Source organism: Arvicanthis niloticus, chromosome 16, assembly GCF_011762505.2.
Source record: "Arvicanthis niloticus isolate mArvNil1 chromosome 16, mArvNil1.pat.X, whole genome shotgun sequence".
Classification (NCBI taxonomy): domain Eukaryota; kingdom Metazoa; phylum Chordata; class Mammalia; order Rodentia; family Muridae; genus Arvicanthis; species Arvicanthis niloticus.
In genome coordinates this window covers 71566098-71584106 of record NC_047673.1, presented here as the reverse complement: position 1 = coordinate 71584106, position 18009 = coordinate 71566098, and the positions used below count along the sequence as shown (strand labels likewise).

Here is an 18009-nt window from a genome sequence, read left to right as displayed (position 1 = left end):
CTCCTGTAGAGGACTTAGGTTTGGTTCCCAGAACCCACACATACAGCTCACCAGTAAGTAACCTGTAACTTCACAGGATCTGACACTCTGCTCTCCTTAGGCACTCACACTCAGGTACACATATCCTGTCCTCTCAATAAATACATATTTTAAATTAATAAAAAGAAATTATAGGTATTAAGGCTACTCTGTCAGGAATATCTTTTAGAACAGTAGTTAATCAAATAGGACCTTCTGCAATAAACATGCAAGGTGCAGGCTTTCTGGGGGGTGGGGTGGGATATGCTGTGTGGGGAAAGCTGGGCCTCTGTGAGTACTCTGACCCCATTCGCCTCTCCTGACACCCCTCTTCGCTGCCAGCACTAGCCACTTTGGTCTTTTGAAGTTCCTGAAAAGCACTAAGCACACTTCGGGGACATCTGTGCTGCCCACTCCTTTGTCCTGGTCTCACCCCAGAGCTATCATTCTCTGTGCGTCTGCTCTGCCAGTCTTAGGAGGATTAACTTGAGAACAGTGATGTGCCCTGGTGTGCTGTTGTGAAACTAAGTTAACTGCTATCCATGCAGTGAGTTTGGGGCCAGGGAAGTGGCTCAGCTAGTGAAGTACTTGCTTGTGAGCATAAAGACTCGAGTCTAGCTTCCCAACACCCATGTAGGAGGCTGAGCATCACAGCACGCCTGTGACCCCGGCACGTGTTCAGCAGATGAAGATGATGGTGAGTTTGCCTTGTACTCCCGTATCCTTTGTCAAAAGATTTCTAAACATTTGTTTTATGTGTATGGGTGTTTTGCCTACATGTATGTCTGTGTGCCACATGATGGCCTGATGCCCATGGAAGCCAAAGGGCGGTGTCAAATCCTGTGGAACTGGAGTTACAGGTGTTTATTAGCCTTCATTGGAATGCTGGGAATTGAACCTGGGTCCTCTGGAAGAGCAGCCAGTGATCTTAACCACTGAGCCATTGTCTCTGCACTTTTAGAAAAATGATGGAATCCTTGTCATGTTCGGAGATAAGGTATTTGGAGATTTCCATTATTAAGAAGGAAACCTCAAGTTAAAAATACCCTACGCAAAGACTCAAGTCAGGATCAAAAGGTTCAAGTCTTTGTACCCTATCATATTTCAGCTCTTTCGGGGCTTTCTTGGATATTTCTCTTCAGTCCCGTTCTTCACACCAGGATACTATCTGAAAAGACACACCAGGGAGAAGAGCTCCCATAGCGCTCCCTTGAGGTGTGTGTGGGCATCGCAGTCTACTGTGTTCCGTGGCAAATCACCAGTCACCCCCTAGAATGAAATGAGTGCTGGTGCATAAATACTATGTTCTAACTTTGAAACTTCACAGATAATACTTTACCTGTTCTAGGGTGTAAAGTTTTACATATCAGTGATGGCAATTTAATTTATCACAAATGGCTCACAATTTTGGTTGGGTAGTAATTTTCCTTTCTTAAGGATTCACAAAACACTGGCATGCCATAAACCCACTAACATAGAGTAAATGCCACAGATGATGAAACATTTATAGGAACCAAGTGGGTACAAATTAATTCATATAAAATTGGAATGTAGATTTTTCCCACACATTCTATTCAGAGGCCTTTTAACTCAAAAGAGACAGAAAATTACTCACCTTAATTCAGAAATATCACTTTTATCCAGGGCGTTTAGGGCTACAATTGCCTTGTCTAAAGAAGGCAGCACGCTTTTCAGCTCATTGGCAGTTTTCTGCAACGAAGGAACAAATACAGTTGCCTATCTAAAGTTGAAAGGTTGGTGGGAAATTTTTATAGTGTGAATTAGCCATGTGTGCACGGGCTTCTGTTACAGACAGGGTTTTGTAAATGAAATGCAGTGTGTTGTGCAACCCTTGGTGATCCGACACCGAGTGACTGCCTTGTCAAATACAGTGTGAGAGATGCCCTGTGAGGAGTGGTTCTGTTAGCTGTGGGATTGTTGATGCTGACAAAGGGCGGAAAACCGTGTGTTCCTCCCTCAGTCCTGGCACTTGGAAGTCAGACTCTGGTCGATCTCATGAGTTTGAGAGCAGCTTGGTCTACACAGCAAGATTCAGGTGATCTAGGGCTACATAGTAAGACCCTTTCTCAGACAACAATAAGAAGAGCACTGGAGAGCTCGTCAGCTCTGATAAGAAGACAGCCAAGCCAGGCATGGGGGGCACATCACTTTAATTCCAGCCCTGAAGAGGCAGAGGCAGGCGGAGCCCTATGAGTTCAAGGCCAGCCTGGTCTATATGCCAGGTTCTATGCCAGCGGGGTCCACACCCAGAGAGAGAAAAAGGAACAGTTTGAAGTTATCAGAGAACAACTTGCAATCTGCCTTCACATTGGCTTCATAACAAGCCTTGACAGGCTTATCTGTGAATCTTTCCACAGTTTTCCCATCAATATTTCTTTTTCCTAATAAGGCAACCAGTTCTCTTAGAATGGATTTTTGACACAGAATTTCTTTAGAGCAGTTAATTTAATAACTATACAATTTATAGAAATTTAGCCTTCACAATGACCCATGCCTTGGCAGATTAGCCAGTGAGTACAGCTTGTGGGTGTCATGGGGAAATAAACCAATCTCTCTCAATGTATGTGGTTGCTTATCAGGAAGGACTGGCTAGTAAGCAGACTGGAGTTGAGCAAACTTAATCTAGAATATCATGCTGGCTCCTGCTGGAATTGTAACTGGGAGAGACAGAAGTGAACAGAGGGTTTTGAAAGTCAACATTGGAAGTGGTCTACTTGGAGCAGCTGACCTCAAGAGCTGCTTGTCTCCTAGTGGATGCTGCTCCTGGAGACAAGACTCATGGAGTTCTAATGCAGCCTGCAGAGCCTCCTGGGGCAGAGCCTCCTGGGGCAGGGCCTCCTGGGGCAGGGCCTCCTGAAGCAGGGCCTCCTGGGGCAGGGCCTTCTGGGGCAGGGCCTGTTCATGACTGTGCTCTCTGTTTTCCCTTCATAGCTTCCTGTATGGAGTTGGGGCTCAAACCACATTTGCTGGGATAAAAGGAGAGGCAACGGCCTGTGGCCACTGCCTTTCCCTGTGGTAGTTCAGAGCCCCAGGCAGCTTGGAGTCACCGAACTTCAGCTCACCTGAGCGTACTCTTCCACAATCTTTACTTGTTCAGCCACAACCTCCTCATCCTGTTTCACAAGCACCTGAACCTTTTCGACTATTTGTGAATCTTTCCGCAGTTTTTCCATCAATATTTCTTTTTCCTAACAAGTCAAACCGTTCTCTTAGAATGGATTTTGACACAGAATTTCTTTAGAGCAGTTAATTTAATAACTATACAACTTATAGAAATTTAGCCTGAATTATATGTAACATAGTAATTATGATGGCTACCATAAGGATGATTTCTATACATCCAGAAAGATGACAAGGGGCTAGAGAGGTGACTTCATGGTTCAGCACACTGGATGCTCTTCCAGAGGACTCGGGTTTAATTCCAAGAACCTACATGGTAGCTCACCATCTGTAACTCCAGTTCCAGGATCTGATGCTCTCTTCTGACCTGCACTAGGCACACATGTATACATGTGGATAATTCACCCATACAGATGAAAATAACTTTATGTAAAGGTTCTCACATAGGTGTAACTGGGGTCTCATAAGGAGAATATATGTATATAAAGATGACAAGAGTTAAAGGTATACTTCAGTGGTAGAGCGCTTGCCTGTGGTTGAGCCTTTAAATTTCTAGCAAAACACACACACACACACACACACACACACACACACACACACACACGAGACAAGCAATGGCTTTCAAAATAATTGACAACCTGAAAATTACCATAGCAGATTTCTGACGGACTTAACTAATTACCAAAAGACTCTTTTTCACTTTTTTTCTGTAAGTTTTTATAGCTAGTTATGGGATTGTTTGGTTTGTATGTTAACTTGATATGAGCTAGGATCATCTGGGAAGGACAAATTGTAATTGAGAAAATGCTTCCATAGGACTGGCCTGGAGGCAGGCCTGAATGGGAACGTCCAGTTCACTGTGGAAAGTGCCACTGGTGGACCGGTGGTCTTTGGTTGTATTGAGCAAGCCATGAGGAGCAAGCCAGTAAGCAGTGCTCCTCCATGGTCTCTGCTTCAGTTCTCATCTCGAGTTCCGAGTTCCCGTCCTGACTTCCTTTGATGATGAACTACAATCTGGGAGGTGAAATGAACCCTTTCCTCCCCAGGTTGCTTTTTGTTATGGTGTTTCATCACATCAATAGTAAGCTTAATTAAGACAGTTATACACTAGGACCATGTTTACTTGTTAAAATGTAGTTTTCTTCAAAATCACACAGCCACACTGTGGTAAAGCTGAAGTTAGCCACACTGCGGTTAAAGCTCATCTTTGTCTGGTAGGGCCTTTGCTTTCGAACACGAGTCTGTATCAGACTATAAAACCTTCAGGAGATATTTAAGACTAAAAATACCTTTGCTTTTTGTTCTATTTGAGGACCAATAATCAAAAGCTCTTCCTGCATGTCTGTGACCAGTGCAGTTGCCTCCAGAATCTTAGACAGTCCCATGTAGAAGCGGCTCCTGAAGGGAAGCACAGAGTAGCTTGACCTTTCCATATCTGAAATGCTTAATACCAGATGTGTTTTAGATGTGGGGTGTCCTGGATGACTATCCCTAATCTGAAATCTCCAAAATCTCAAGCTCTCTGAGCTCTGTATGTCAGTGCTCCAAGTCCTAGATGTCAGACAAGGGATGCTCACTCTGCATGAAGAATAGAACCGAATATTAGGAAATGCAATTTAATACCATATAGAGAATTATGCACCAGGATCAAGCAGCATTTACATTTTAGGGATTTAAGACAAATTCAAGATCTGAAAGTCAACTGACACATAGCCTACCACACATTAGAAGTTTAAAGTAGGAAAATAATATGTCCCTATCAACTAAGGAGGTAAAAAAGCACTTGAGAAAAATCACAACAGAAAGAGAACTAGGAGCCAGGAGGAATTATCTCAACTTGTTAAGGGAAGGGGGCAGGATACAGTAAGAAGATGGGCTAGCTTTGGGGAGAAGGTTTAGTGACAGCAGGTGCACAGCCATGAGTGGACGGCAACAGTCTTTCAGAGGGAAAGGAGACAGCACAGACCCTAGATGTAGGAGAGAAGGTCATCTCTCTGGAGGGGGTCGGACAATTTACCTACTCCTCAATTTAACTTTTGAACAATAGAAATCTTAATCCCATGAAAACCTCCAGAAGGCAGACTCCTGCAGGAGAGCAGGGGAGCAAGATTCACTTTTGAACTCCGTGTGGCTTCTTTAGCCCCTGTTCCGACGCTCCCAACTGCTCTGCATTTAACTGGTACAGTCTTTTATGCCCACCTGATATTGTTAACAAAACTCAATGAAATCTGACCCTGTATCCAAGCAGAGTATGTACAACTGCCAGGATGTCTACAAACACCGGGATGAGTGATGTGGTTCTGCTCCATCCAGAGCTTCTGGCTGTGGCTTAGCTCCTCAGTGGGGTTGTCACTATGGCTACTCTCATCCATCAGACAGCCTGAATCAGACAGAGTGGCTTTTTTAAAAAAAATTTAAACACTTGTTAGCTGGACATACAACAGTCCTGTATCTGTCCTGTGGTGCCTGAAGCCCATCCAGGTACCACTCACCTGCAGTGGTTCAGCAGGAGCACTCTTCATCTCCTGGCATGTGAGAATTCTGGATATTTGTGAGTAGGATTATTACAAGGCAGGTTCCTATCCATTTACTTTCTCTCTTTCTCCAGGGAGTTGCTGCGATTCTCACTGTCTCCTGGATTCTGGTTATGTGTGAGGGGCGGTGGGAGTCAGTTAGTGGCAGACTGCTTGCCTAGCACGCTTGAATCCCTAGCACCGTAAAAACATTACAAAGATGGCAGAAAACGAGTAAGAGCTGGAGGCAGGGAGAAGCATTGTGAAAGGCTTCCTCTGGACATGACATGGCATGGCGCTCGGGTCCACTGCAGCCATGGTCACCCAGAAGAGCCCACTTCAACAAGATATGCTCTATATCCCAGCAAGCAGGACTAACCAGACTCAGAACAAGAAAGAAAGAGGAGGACATGAAAGTGGGAAGATTTGAGGAGAGAGGGTGGAGGGTGAGGGAGGTGGAGTGTTGGGATGGGTATGACCAAGATAAAATGTAGACATGTATAAATTTGTCAAAGAACAGGTAAAAAATATTCTAACATCATCATCAACAACAACACCACCAATGATGATGATGGTTCTAATTACACCTGAGGTTTCCTGTCTTGTGTTTTCTCCCCATATTCTCAGTGAGAGCTGCAACCCATATTGTACTTTGAGGTGACACATGTTCTTGGCCATCTGTGCTACAGTCATCTGGCCACTTGTCTTTTGGTGTTATCCCCAAAGCCACAGAGAATGGCACCGATAGTCATCCCCTTGCTTCCACTGACTATGTTGGTGAGAAATAAGAACTGACTTCTCTCTGGTAGATCCACCAGTCTTGACAGTAGGGTGGTCTCTGGATGGGGGTCTCAGGGGAGGGGAGGTGTAGACTGTCTCCTTAGACAACCTAGTTGTTGGCCTGAAGGCCCCCACACGAAAGGTAGATTTGAATTCATTATTTTGTATTTGTGCCTATTTTTTTTATAGATAACATTTTATAGACACATGAGCACTGATGTAAAAACACGGGTTTCTACTTTAGTCAAAGCCTTACCTCTTTGTCTGCATCTCCTCCTGTCTTATCCTCAGACTGTAGGTAAATGTTTCCAAAAACTTAAAGTAGCAACTTGGAGTGATGAAATAGTGTCTTCCAGTTTCTTCAAAGTATTTTATGCCCAAGTCTTTCATACTTTTGTGGATTTCGACACAGGTTGGGGCAAACTGTCTTATTTTATCCTGAAGAATAACAATGTTTAAGAATCACAAGAGAACATAAGTAGAGAAGAATGAGAAGTTACTTGAAACATGCCAGCATTTCTGAGACCACTCCAGCATTTCAGAGACGCAGAATTATAGAGGCCAGTCCTGGGCAGGCACCACAATCACGAGAGTTTTAAAGATGGAAGAAGCTGAGGTAAAGGAGGCAACTGTGAGTGACTAATGCCAGACCAGGTTTATTCTTCCGCCTGTGTGCTCATCCCTGCTACAGCTACCCAAGGACTTAGGGACCCAGCATAACACTCAGAGCTTGTCTCAGTCAAGGTCACTATTCCTACAACAAAACCATGACCGAAGAAATCAACTTGGGGAGGAAAGAGTTTATCCAGCGTACACTTCCATAGCACTGTTCACCATCGAAGGAAGCCAGGACAGGAACTCAAAACAGGGCAGGAACCTGGAGGCAGGAACTGAGGCAGAGGCCATGGAGGTGCTGCTTATTGGCTTGCTTAGCCTGCTTTCTTATAGAAGCCAGGACCACCAGCCGGGGGATGGCACTACCTACAATGGGCTGGGGCTGGGGCCGGGGCCACCCCCATCAATCACTAATTAAAAAAATGTTCTGCAAGCTTGCCTACAGCAGGATCTTATGGAGGCATTTCTCAGTTGGCATTTCTTCCTTTCAGATAAAGCTAGCTTGTGTCAAGTAGACATGGAACTAGCCAGCACAGGGCACTTGGGACATAATTTTCTTTCTGACAGTGATTAACAACAACAACAACAAAAACCAAAGAAACACGTGGAACTCTAGCAAGTTTGAGTCTGGTAAAGCTTCCAGATTCACTGGCCCAGAGTAGGAAAGAACTCCCACTGTGATTAGAATGTAGAGCATTCAGGTTGAGATCTGTTGCCAGTCTCTAGACACCAAGCCCCACTGGCTTTGGGTCACTTTTAACAATGTTGCAGTCTTGTTGTCTCTGGACATTCCCTGCCCTTCTCTGTCTTGCTCTCCTTGGGTGTTTGGGCCTGTAGAGATACAAGCCCTTTCAAAGGCCTGCAGTGAGTCTCTGCCCTTTAGGCATTTACAACCCCCTTTGTCAGCATCTTTAACCCTTTCAGTCAGCTAGGCCTTATGGTATCTTTAGTTTAAAGCCCTTAGAGCAGACAGGGTGTGAAATGAGGCTAGCCTGAGAGAAGTCGGTGCATGCTTTATACCGATCTCTCTCTCTATGACATTGTCAAAGAACACATTTCATGACTAAGATCAAAAAATGAAAGACATGGAAGACTGCAGAATTCTTTCCAAAGGGTCTGTTGTGCAAAAGGGGTTGTTAGGGAGACTCTTAAAGCCCCTTAACAATGCCGGCTTTGTCAGCCCTCTTGGTTGCCCATCAGAACTTGAGGATAAGACCCACTGGCAACTACATGCTGTGCTCACAAGACATAAACAGACCAGAGACCAAGAAGGAGGCTGGTAAAGAAGGGAGAGGAGGAGGGAAGGGGGAAAAAGGGGAAAGAGGGCAGTGGGTGAGAGCCATCAGTATGCCTTCTCTGTGTGTGAAATTGTCAAGAAATTTTGTTTTCGGTTTTTGAACCTGTCCCGGGACTCTCTCTGTAGACCAGGCTGGCCTCAAACTCAGAGACCCATAAAATTCTGGCAAGTTACTGATTTTTTATGTGTATGGGTGTTTTGCCTACATGTATGTCTATGTACCATGTGTGTGCAGTGTCCACAGAAGCCAGAATACGACACTGGATTCTCTGGAACTGGAGTTACAGATGGTTGTGAGCATCTACGAGGGTGCTGGGAATCAGACCCAGGTGCTCTACAAGAGCAGCCAGTGCTCTAATCACTGAGCTGTCTCACCAGCACTAGTTGCCAAGAAAACTTTTAAAGAGAAATACTCAGAAGATTCCATAATTCTCATGAAAGGAGCTACTGTACAAAATGGTAACAGAGTCAACTTAGGCAGTGTACCACCCAGGCAGCCTTGAGCAAGGTGGCATAGAAGACAGAACAAACGTGGAACTTGTGAAGAGTTAAAGATGAAAAGTGTGTATCACACAGCCTGGCTCAGGGATGCCTCTGCCCTATCTCTCCCACCCCCACCCACCCCCACAAAAAACTGCCTCCCCTCCCCTCCCCGCCCCGGCCACTGCTGCTCAGGCACAGTTCGGTCATAAGCCACACCCTTCACTTTCTTCAGCTGCTCACCTCTTTGTTCTCTACTCTCAGTTTTTCTTCGAGATAGGAGTTGGCCACAACAAGGAGAGCCTCATCCGGCCACCTTTGGAACCAGTCAATCGTGCAGGAGCTGATCATAGAGGGGTAAACTCGACAGTTATGTCGGAAGTTAGCTCCTGTGGTACTCATCAAACAAACATGCAGATTTTTAGATACTCTCTGAAATTGAGGAACATACACGCTGTTAAAATACAATTCCCTACTTTGAAAAAGATATTATATTGAAAATTTCATTTTAAACTTGTCTCAGCTGTTTCTTAACCGGATAGACTCTTAAGAGACTAGCTGATTGTGTACTGTCTGCCACCAGTGGGGCTCTTCCAGGGGAGCAGGGACCACAGCGCCCTGCTGCTTCATTTGACTGTGCCTGCTGTGTCCAGATGGTGGGTCCAGCACTGACCCTGATGAGGTGGGAGGTGCTTGTGTCAGATAGTGATGAGTCTACTCCTTAGCTTTCTCTGGGGTGGTATGCCCTTAGTAACTTACAGAAACTCAAAGTGTGATAGCAGTCAGAATAATTGGAGCCAAAAGAGAGAAAGGAGAAATGAAGGTCAAAGGGTATCTTAAGAGTTAGTGGGTTATGACAAGGCAGTGTGCGCTAATGTGTAGGTCTGAGGCTAACCACCAGTTTCTTTTGTTTTCTTCTTCTATGGTTAAGATAATTATTAATTTCATTCAAAACTACAATTGGCAGCATGCCACTTTCCATGGGCAAGTCCCTTTGTGCTACATGCAATCAAATGTCCTGGTAGGAGAGTACAGACACTAGACAGGCATTGCTCTTAAGATTCAACTCAGCTGCTGTAGCCGAGTTTTCGTCAGGACTGGCCACAGGACATAGATCCTTTCCCCTTTGTTTCCATGAACCACTTTACAACAATCCACAGAGCTGGAATGGCCTCAGCAGTCAGCAGTCTTCCGTTAGCTAAGAGCCCAACAGGTAGAAATCACTGACATCTCTAGGTAACGAGCAACTGTTTGCCAGGGACGTGTGTTAAGGCTGAGAACCAGAAGGCTGCAGGGCTTCCAAGCATTTGCTTATCTTGTTTGTTCGATATCAACTGGATTCTATCTCTGGGATTTAAAAATGGATACTCTTTTTAGTTCATTTGATGAACTAAAGGAATTAAATACAACTTGAAGATCATGTACAGAATTATAAATATGATCTGCTTTAAATTTACCATGACAACTTGATAAAATCAAGATACAAAACAGTACCTTTTGGAATAACGAGAGCAGATATTTTCTATCATCTATGCAACTCGGCTGCTCAGCAAGCGTTCTGGTTCTCATAACAATAGAATCCAGCTCCTCGTTTTCAAACATGTTAAAGATCTTTCCTGCATTGATGATGTAGTTCAAATCTTCCAGAAATGACACCTTAAGGGAAGCATACAGTAACCAGGAATGAATAAATCATACATTCTATGCTAAACAGATCGAGAAAGTGACCAAGACTACTTATGATTAAAAAAAAAAAAAAAAAAAGACACCTTAATCCAAACTTACCAGAATAAGCTTCATCTGCCTGCCCATCAATTCAAACATGTCAGGGAGACATATACATGATACCCAGTGGATACCATGTTCCTGGGTACATGGCAGCAATCCAGGCAGGGACCTTGTTTCAAGCAGTTAAAAGAAACCTTGATATGCCCACATCTGCTTCAGACCAGAGGAAAAGCTAGAAATAGCCTGGTGGAAGTATTATTTTAATTTAAACAAGTCTCTTTCTTTCTCTTCCTTTTCCTCCACTAACTTTCATCTCAGACTCTGGCCTGAGATGGTTTTCCAGAAAACCATCAATGAAATTAGGACAACAGGCACTGTGCATGGCAGAAATGGCATCTTGGCAGTAGGGCATAATGTTCAGATTTGGGGAAGGAAGAATACACAGAAAAGGCAGAAAATTTATATTTTTATCTAATAGATAGAGAACCAGAATGAGGAGAAAAAGCAGAATATAGTTTTAAATAATATTTTAAAGTATATTTTGTCAGAATACAAGTCACATACAACATCCCTGGACACAATTTGTGCAAAGTAGTTTTTGCTTGCATGTAAACAACACTCATGCAAGGAAAATCCTGATGGTGATGGAGAAAGGAGAGGAAGCCCAGTACCCTAAGCTGCTTCACCAGTGTAGATTATACACACATCTGTGCACATCTGTGGAGCAGAGAACAGAAGAGTTCTGATACCACATGGACGATTTTGCTATGAGTAGTAATTACTTCTAATTGGTTGATTAAAATGGAAATGACGAAGACAGGAAATAGTTCTGCTCTTTGTCTAGTCAGAACTGCAGCGTGACTGGATGAGCAGGACGTACAAAGGGCTGAAACGGTGAGCGAGTGGGAAAACACATGTGAACCTTCTGTGGTGGGGAGGGGCACCAGCACCAACTTTCAGCAAGTAATGGAGACATGGAGCACATACGTGTTCTTCTTGTAAGTTGGCAACCATGAGAACCGTGGGGATCTCTTCCAAGCCGGCTTGAATGAACACCCTTTTTAATGTTTCTTTGAACTCTGAGATGGCATAGTTGTGAGAGATAGGCACTTTACATATTTTGTATTCTGCCACATAGCAGGCTATGGTCCCATACGTTTCCTTTCCGCAGCCGTCATTTCCAATCTTTGCAAGAGAAAGAAATACATGTCTGATTCATATGTCTTGGCATTTGGAAATTAGGGCAGTGGGACACTACTTGTAAAAGACAAGGCTCTGAGTTCCATTCCCAGCACATACAAATAAACAGCCCCCAAAACAAAGGAAGCTATTCCTGTGTACTTTCTGGGAATTGATTAATAGGTGTTAGTATAAATAATAATATAAGAGAATAAATAAATAATAAAAATATAGAGTGTTTTTGATAGGAATATTCACAGCCAGCACATTTCAGGCTATTAGACAATTATCCACATTCAATATCTTCTTTTAAAATGTATGAAATTTTACTGTGCTGATAACTGGGAAAATGGCACAAATTGACTAATAAACAAATAGTGTATCATTATTCATATCTGATGCTTCATCCATAAGACACTAGATAGGTATTTCTTTTAGGCAACAATGTTCTTCGGCAATGATGAAGTTACCTTACACACACATTTGTGAACACTGAGCTGAGGATGTAGTGTGTTAACTACTTACCTGACGAGCACCAAGCCCTGGGCACACTAGAGCAAGGTGGCATACTCCTGAAACCACAGAGCTTGGGAGGCAGAGGAAGGAGGATCATAAGTTCAATGTCAACTGAGGCTACAAAGGGTGTTAAAGGCTGACCTGGGATATTTAAGAAAGACTCTGTCTTAAAAGATCAAAACTGCAAACACTGAGCTTCATTCTTTAGCTGTGACGCTCTGTGGTTTTGACAACATGTATAGTATAGTGAATTCATGATTCACACAGAATTCCACTACATTAAAAACTGCTGGGCCTTCCCTTTTGAGCAAGCGCTTGGCAACCAACCACCGATTCCTAAAGTCCCTATAGTTCTGTCTCCTGCACAGGCCCCTAAACACCAGCTACCAGCCCTGCCAATGGTCAGGTCCCACAGAGGAGATAAGCAGTCAGTGATGAAGGAGTGAGCCAGGCATAGAGGTCAGGGGAATCTTTTGTCCTGACTGCCTGGCAGTCAGAGTGCTTCTTTGTTTATACAGAACTCAGTAGGCAGGGATAGTTTCATGTTCCAAAACATAGATAATATAATTTCCTGGATACGTGCTTTAACTTCTTGATCATAAGTCTAGTCATTGATAAATATGACAGAACAGAGTTATCTTTTACATCATTTTCCCTCATCAGGTCCATAACCCAATATTTCAGAATCTTGTGGTTTCAAGGGCTATAGACAGAAAGAAGCTCTTCAGGCCAGCCTGGACAGACTGCCATGTCCCAGGCCGTGCATTACCAACTTTTAATGGTTAGAGTGCTAACTGTCATTAGGTCCAAGAAAAGTCTCCAGGCCAAAGCTGCTGTGGGTATTATTCAATTCTTGCCACAATACAATGTTTATATTTTGTATCTTTGAGGAATTTATTTATATGTCTAATGTTGGTATTCTTTTGCTCCTTGGTCATACACTTCAGTGGCCCCACATGAGCTAACTTTTCTAAAAAGGGAGGTCTTAGGACTTTGTTACAGTTCCCCAGGGAAGCTGTTTGGCTTTGACATTTTCTTGTGGAAGTTTCAGAATTTCTAGTTAGATTTCTTTATTTGTGACAGGTCCACTAAGACTTTCAAGTTCTTCAATATTTTGTTAGTGTCTGTGATGGTCGGTGTTAATTCTCAAGTTGGTAAGACCTAGAGTCATGTGGGAGACGGGCCTCTGGGCAAGCTTGTGAGGGAATTCTCCTGGTTACATTACTTGATGAAGAAGACTCATCTGACTGAGATCCTGGCCTGTGTAAATGGAGAAAGGAAATGGAACAGTGAACATCATTTTCTTCTGAGTGTGGATGTCATGTGACCCACTACTTCAGGCTCCTGCCACCCTGAAATCCCTGCTGTGATGAACTATCCCTGAACTGCAATTCTCCTTGAAGTTGCTTTTGTCAGGGTATCTTTATCACAGCATCAGGAAATGAAGTTGAGACAATCTTTACGTAGAAAAACTTGCATCCTAACTGATTGTTTCCCTGGGACCCTCCTATCACTGTACAGGCAGTACTGACTTGACTGCTGGTATAAATAGCATGAGTCTCAGTCTCAGGGGATTTTCTTGATCCTCTGAAGAATCAACTTCAGCTTTATTAAGATCCTCACTTGTTTTTCTGCAGCCTCCATTCTACACTATTATTATTATTTCCTGCCTTGGGTTCGATTACTTTTTGTTTTTGTAGTTCCCTTTTTGTAGTCTAGACTATTGATCTGAAGTTTCTTCTTTTTAGGGATAAGCACTTAGACCTATAGATTTCATATAGATTTTCCTTTAGGCATGTACTGTAATTGCTTTCTTTATTTTTCAAGGTACTTTCTAATTTTCTGATTTTCTAATTTGTCAGCTCTATAGTCACCTTGGAGACAAATGTTGCCATATCTGTGAGGATTTCTGTGAGGAGCGGGTGCAGCAGTGCAGCCAGCTAAAATGGCGCCTGCAGAGTTTCGAGCGCCATTTCTTGGCGGTTTGCATGCCGCTCTCCTTTCCCTGACAGAGCCACATCTGCAGAGCTACTGCTCAGACTCGCTGCCATGCAGAATCAGGCCATTTGTCGTGCACCAATGAGGCATGCCCATGGTGGCAGGTTCTGAATGGGACAGGCATGGGGATAAAAGGACTGCTGCTAAGGGGATGGGGGCTTCCAGAGAGCAGATTGTAAAGGGTTCCTGAATAAACTGCGTAGAGAAGAACTCTGAGTTGCGTCGTTCCTGTCTGCTGGTCGGATAGAGAAGCGACAAGTGGTGGCCCGTATGGGGAGTTCAGAACTCAGCACAGTCAGGGCAGCTAGCTGGTAAGTTCCCAGGTAAGTGGGACAAAAGAAAGCTCTCAGTTCAGAGACTATAAAGTTCCCAGGCAATTGGGACAAGAGCAAGTTCTCAGTTTTGAGACCTAAAAAGGTTCCCGGCTTCAGGACAAGTTGTACCATGGGAAATTCATCATCCTCACAGTCGCTGAAGCATGCTCTTCGTGGCTTGCTAAAAGCGAGAGGGGTTGGTCTTAAGAGGGCCACTGTGGAAAAATTTTTACAGGCTGTAGACGAGGTTGCACCCTGGTTTTCAGTTTTGGGGCACCTCACACTACCTAGTTGGGAGAAGTTAGGAAGTGATCTTAAGTCGGCTGAAGAGAAAGGAGAACTAGCCAGTGGAGTAAAGCCTGTGTGGAAACTGGTGAGATCTTGCATTGAGAACAGAGAAGGGAAATGCACTGCAGAGTTTGAGAAGGGTAGTGATGTGCTAGAGCAACTGAAAGAGGAGCAATCTCAAAAGTCTGAGAACAAAGAAAGTTCTGAGGAAGAAGAGGTTTCCGAAGGAAGCGAAACTGGATATAGAACCCTCTGCGCTGGGCCGCCTTGGCTGCCTCCGTATGCTCCTACTGGAGAATCAGGACAGAGTTTTTCCCCTGAAGCCTGGAGGGAACTACAGGCTCAGTGTTTCCCAGTATTTCAAGACACCCAAGGCAATCGGCACCATGAGCCTCTTGATTGGAAGGTTATCCAAAGACTGGCCGAGGAGGTCAGAGCATACGGCATTAGGGCTGCTTTTGTGGTTTCTCAACTGGAGTCCCTCCATAGATATTGCATGACACCCAGTGATTGGCAGAATTTGGCTAGAGCTTGTTTATCTCCTGGCTAATACTTAGATTGGAAGGCCTACTTTATAGAGCTCTCAGTGGAGCAGGCTGCTGTAAATGCCACTAATGGCCAGCAGGCCTGGGACCAGGACATGTTGTTGGGCCAAGGCAAATTTGCAAATCAACAAACAAGTTACCCTTTGCAGGTATATGAGCAAATCAATAATACAGGGACTAGAGCATGGAAATCTCTTCCCAATAGAGGTGAGGTGTCAGGAAACCTAACCAAGATTGTTCAGGGATCAGCAGAGCCACTTGCCGACTTCGTGGCTAGAATGGTGGAGGCAGGGGGAAGAATTTTTGGGGATCCTGACGCAGCCATGCCACTATTAAAGCAACTGATTTTTAAACAATGTACCAAAGAATGTAGACAGGCCATTAATCCTAATAAGAGCAAAGGGTTAGAGGTATGGATGAAAATTTGTAGAGAGCTAGGGGGGCCTCTTTCTAATGCCAGGTTGGCAGCCGCTGTAATGCAGATGACCCAAAGTCAAAACAATCCTAAAAGTGGAAAATGTTTTAAATGTGGCCAACTGGGACATTTAAAACGACAGTGTCCCCAGTTTCAAGTCCCAGATAGCCCCAGAGCAAGGGTGCCTGGTCTTTGCACTAGATGTAAAAAGGGGAACCACTGGGCGAATGAATGCAGATCTGTAAAGGATATCAATGGACAGCCTATCAATGCTGGATATAGAGGAGCCAGGCCAAAAAACTTGCCATGGAGCCCCCGACCTCAGGGGCCTCAAATATATGGGGCAGTAGCCAAGAGTTGGCCAAGCCTGAGGTCTCCAATGCAATGGGATCGCCATGGCAAGCCACAGCGAGAAGTGCAGGACTCAACCTCTGTTCCACCTCCAGACTCGTATTAACACCTCAGATGGGCCCTCAATTGGTTGACACAGATTTTCAGAGACAGTTACCATCTGGCACAGTGGGTTTGATTATAGGAAGGAGCTCCATCACTTTGCAGGGCTTAATAATTCATCCAGGGGTGATTGATCCAGACTATACGGGAATAGTAAAGATTATGGTGTCCTCCCTTAGAGGAGTGTCCGCCATTTCTCCTGGAGATAGAATAGCACCGATGTTACTATTACCCAGTTGCCATGATCGATTTCCTGCAAAGAATGTTGAGCGAGGACCCAAAGGTTTTGGCTCTACTGGAACCGATTCCATATTTTGTTCCCTGAATCTTGATTCTCAGCCCTTAATAAATTTATTTATAGAAGGAAAATCAGTTTCTGGCCTTTTGGATACTGGTGCCGATTGCAGAACAATCAGTATTAAGGATTGGCCAAGGGGTGGACTAAACAAAACTCAAATCAGATGTTAAGGGGATTAGGATACACCAAGGAGCCTGAGATGAGCTCTCGATTGTTACACTGGAGAGATGATGAAGGACGTTCTGGAGTTTTCCAGCCTTATGTTATGGGGCTTCCTGTTTCTTTATGGGGAAGGGATCTCCTGAAAGAAATGGGCTATGTGTTAACTAATGAGAAGGAATATAGCCCACAATCTCGTCACATAATGTCTGGCATGGGTTACGTTCCAGGAAAAGGACTGGGGAAAAGATTGCAGGGACAAATGTCTCCCATGCCCGTAAAACAGAAGCGAGCTAGAACTGGAGTGGGTTTTTCATAGGGGCCACTGAAGATGTTCTTCCCATGTCGTGGAAATCTGAGGAGCCCGTGTGGGTTCCTCAGTGGCCACTCCCCTCAGAAAAATTACAAGTTGTACAAGAGCTAGTAAAAGAACAATTATTGTTAGGCCATCTGCAGCCATCTACATCACCTTGGAATACACCCATTTTTGTGATAAAGAAAAAAATCTGGGAAATGGAGGCTTCTACATGATTTAAGAGAAATTAATAAACAAATGATTTTAATGGGACTGGTACAACAAGGTCTGCCTTTACCCTCTGCATTGCCCAAAAATTGGCCTGTCATAGTTTTAGATATTAAAGATTGTTTCTTTTCAATCCCATTGCAACAAAAGGATACGGCTAGGTTTGCTTTTACAGTCCCTTCCATGAATCATGCAGAGCCAGATCAGCGATATGAATGGGTTGTATTGCTACAAGGCATGGCCAACAGTTCCACTATGTGTCAACTGTATGTTGATGCCGCCTTGAAAGAAGTCAGACAGAATTTTTTGAAAATCAAATGTTATCATTATATGGATGATATTCTTGTTGCCGCCCCTACCGAGCAGATGCTTGATGAAGCCTATAGAGCTGTTGTGTTAAGTTTAAGAAAAAAACAGTTAGTGATAGCTCCTGAGAAGGTACAAAAGGGCTCTGTGGTTAATTATTTAGGAACAAAAATATCTTTAGGACAAGTAATTCCTCAAAAAATCCAGATTCGCACAGATAATTTGCGTACCTTGAATGATTTTCAAAAATTGTTGGGAGATATACAGTGGCTTAGACCCTATCTCTCATTGTCTAATAAACAATTACAGCCATTATATGATATTTTACCAGGTGATTCAGACCTCAACTCCCCTAGACACTTAACTAATGAAGCTAGAGTGGCATTAACATTAGTGGAAAAGGGCATACAAGATGCAGCCTTGAGGCATAGAGATGAATCCCA

At 43.9% G+C, this 18009-nt stretch overlaps 1 protein-coding gene across 1 annotated transcript in view; it reads right to left on the bottom strand.

Moving 5' to 3' along the window:
* The window catches only part of Dnah14 (dynein axonemal heavy chain 14), a 224119-nt gene that overhangs the window by 57082 nt on the left and 149028 nt on the right, over window positions 1-18009 (bottom strand). Inside the window, exons 55-61 of the mRNA XM_076914623.1 lie at window positions 11560-11757; window positions 10339-10500; window positions 9088-9276; window positions 6709-6890; window positions 4449-4557; window positions 3102-3227; window positions 1634-1728 (exon numbers count right to left, since the gene is read on the bottom strand). Of these exons, the coding sequence (XP_076770738.1) occupies window positions 1634-1728; window positions 3102-3227; window positions 4449-4557; window positions 6709-6890; window positions 9088-9276; window positions 10339-10500; window positions 11560-11757 (1061 nt within the window). The remainder of the gene's footprint in view (window positions 1-1633; window positions 1729-3101; window positions 3228-4448; window positions 4558-6708; window positions 6891-9087; window positions 9277-10338; window positions 10501-11559; window positions 11758-18009) is intronic.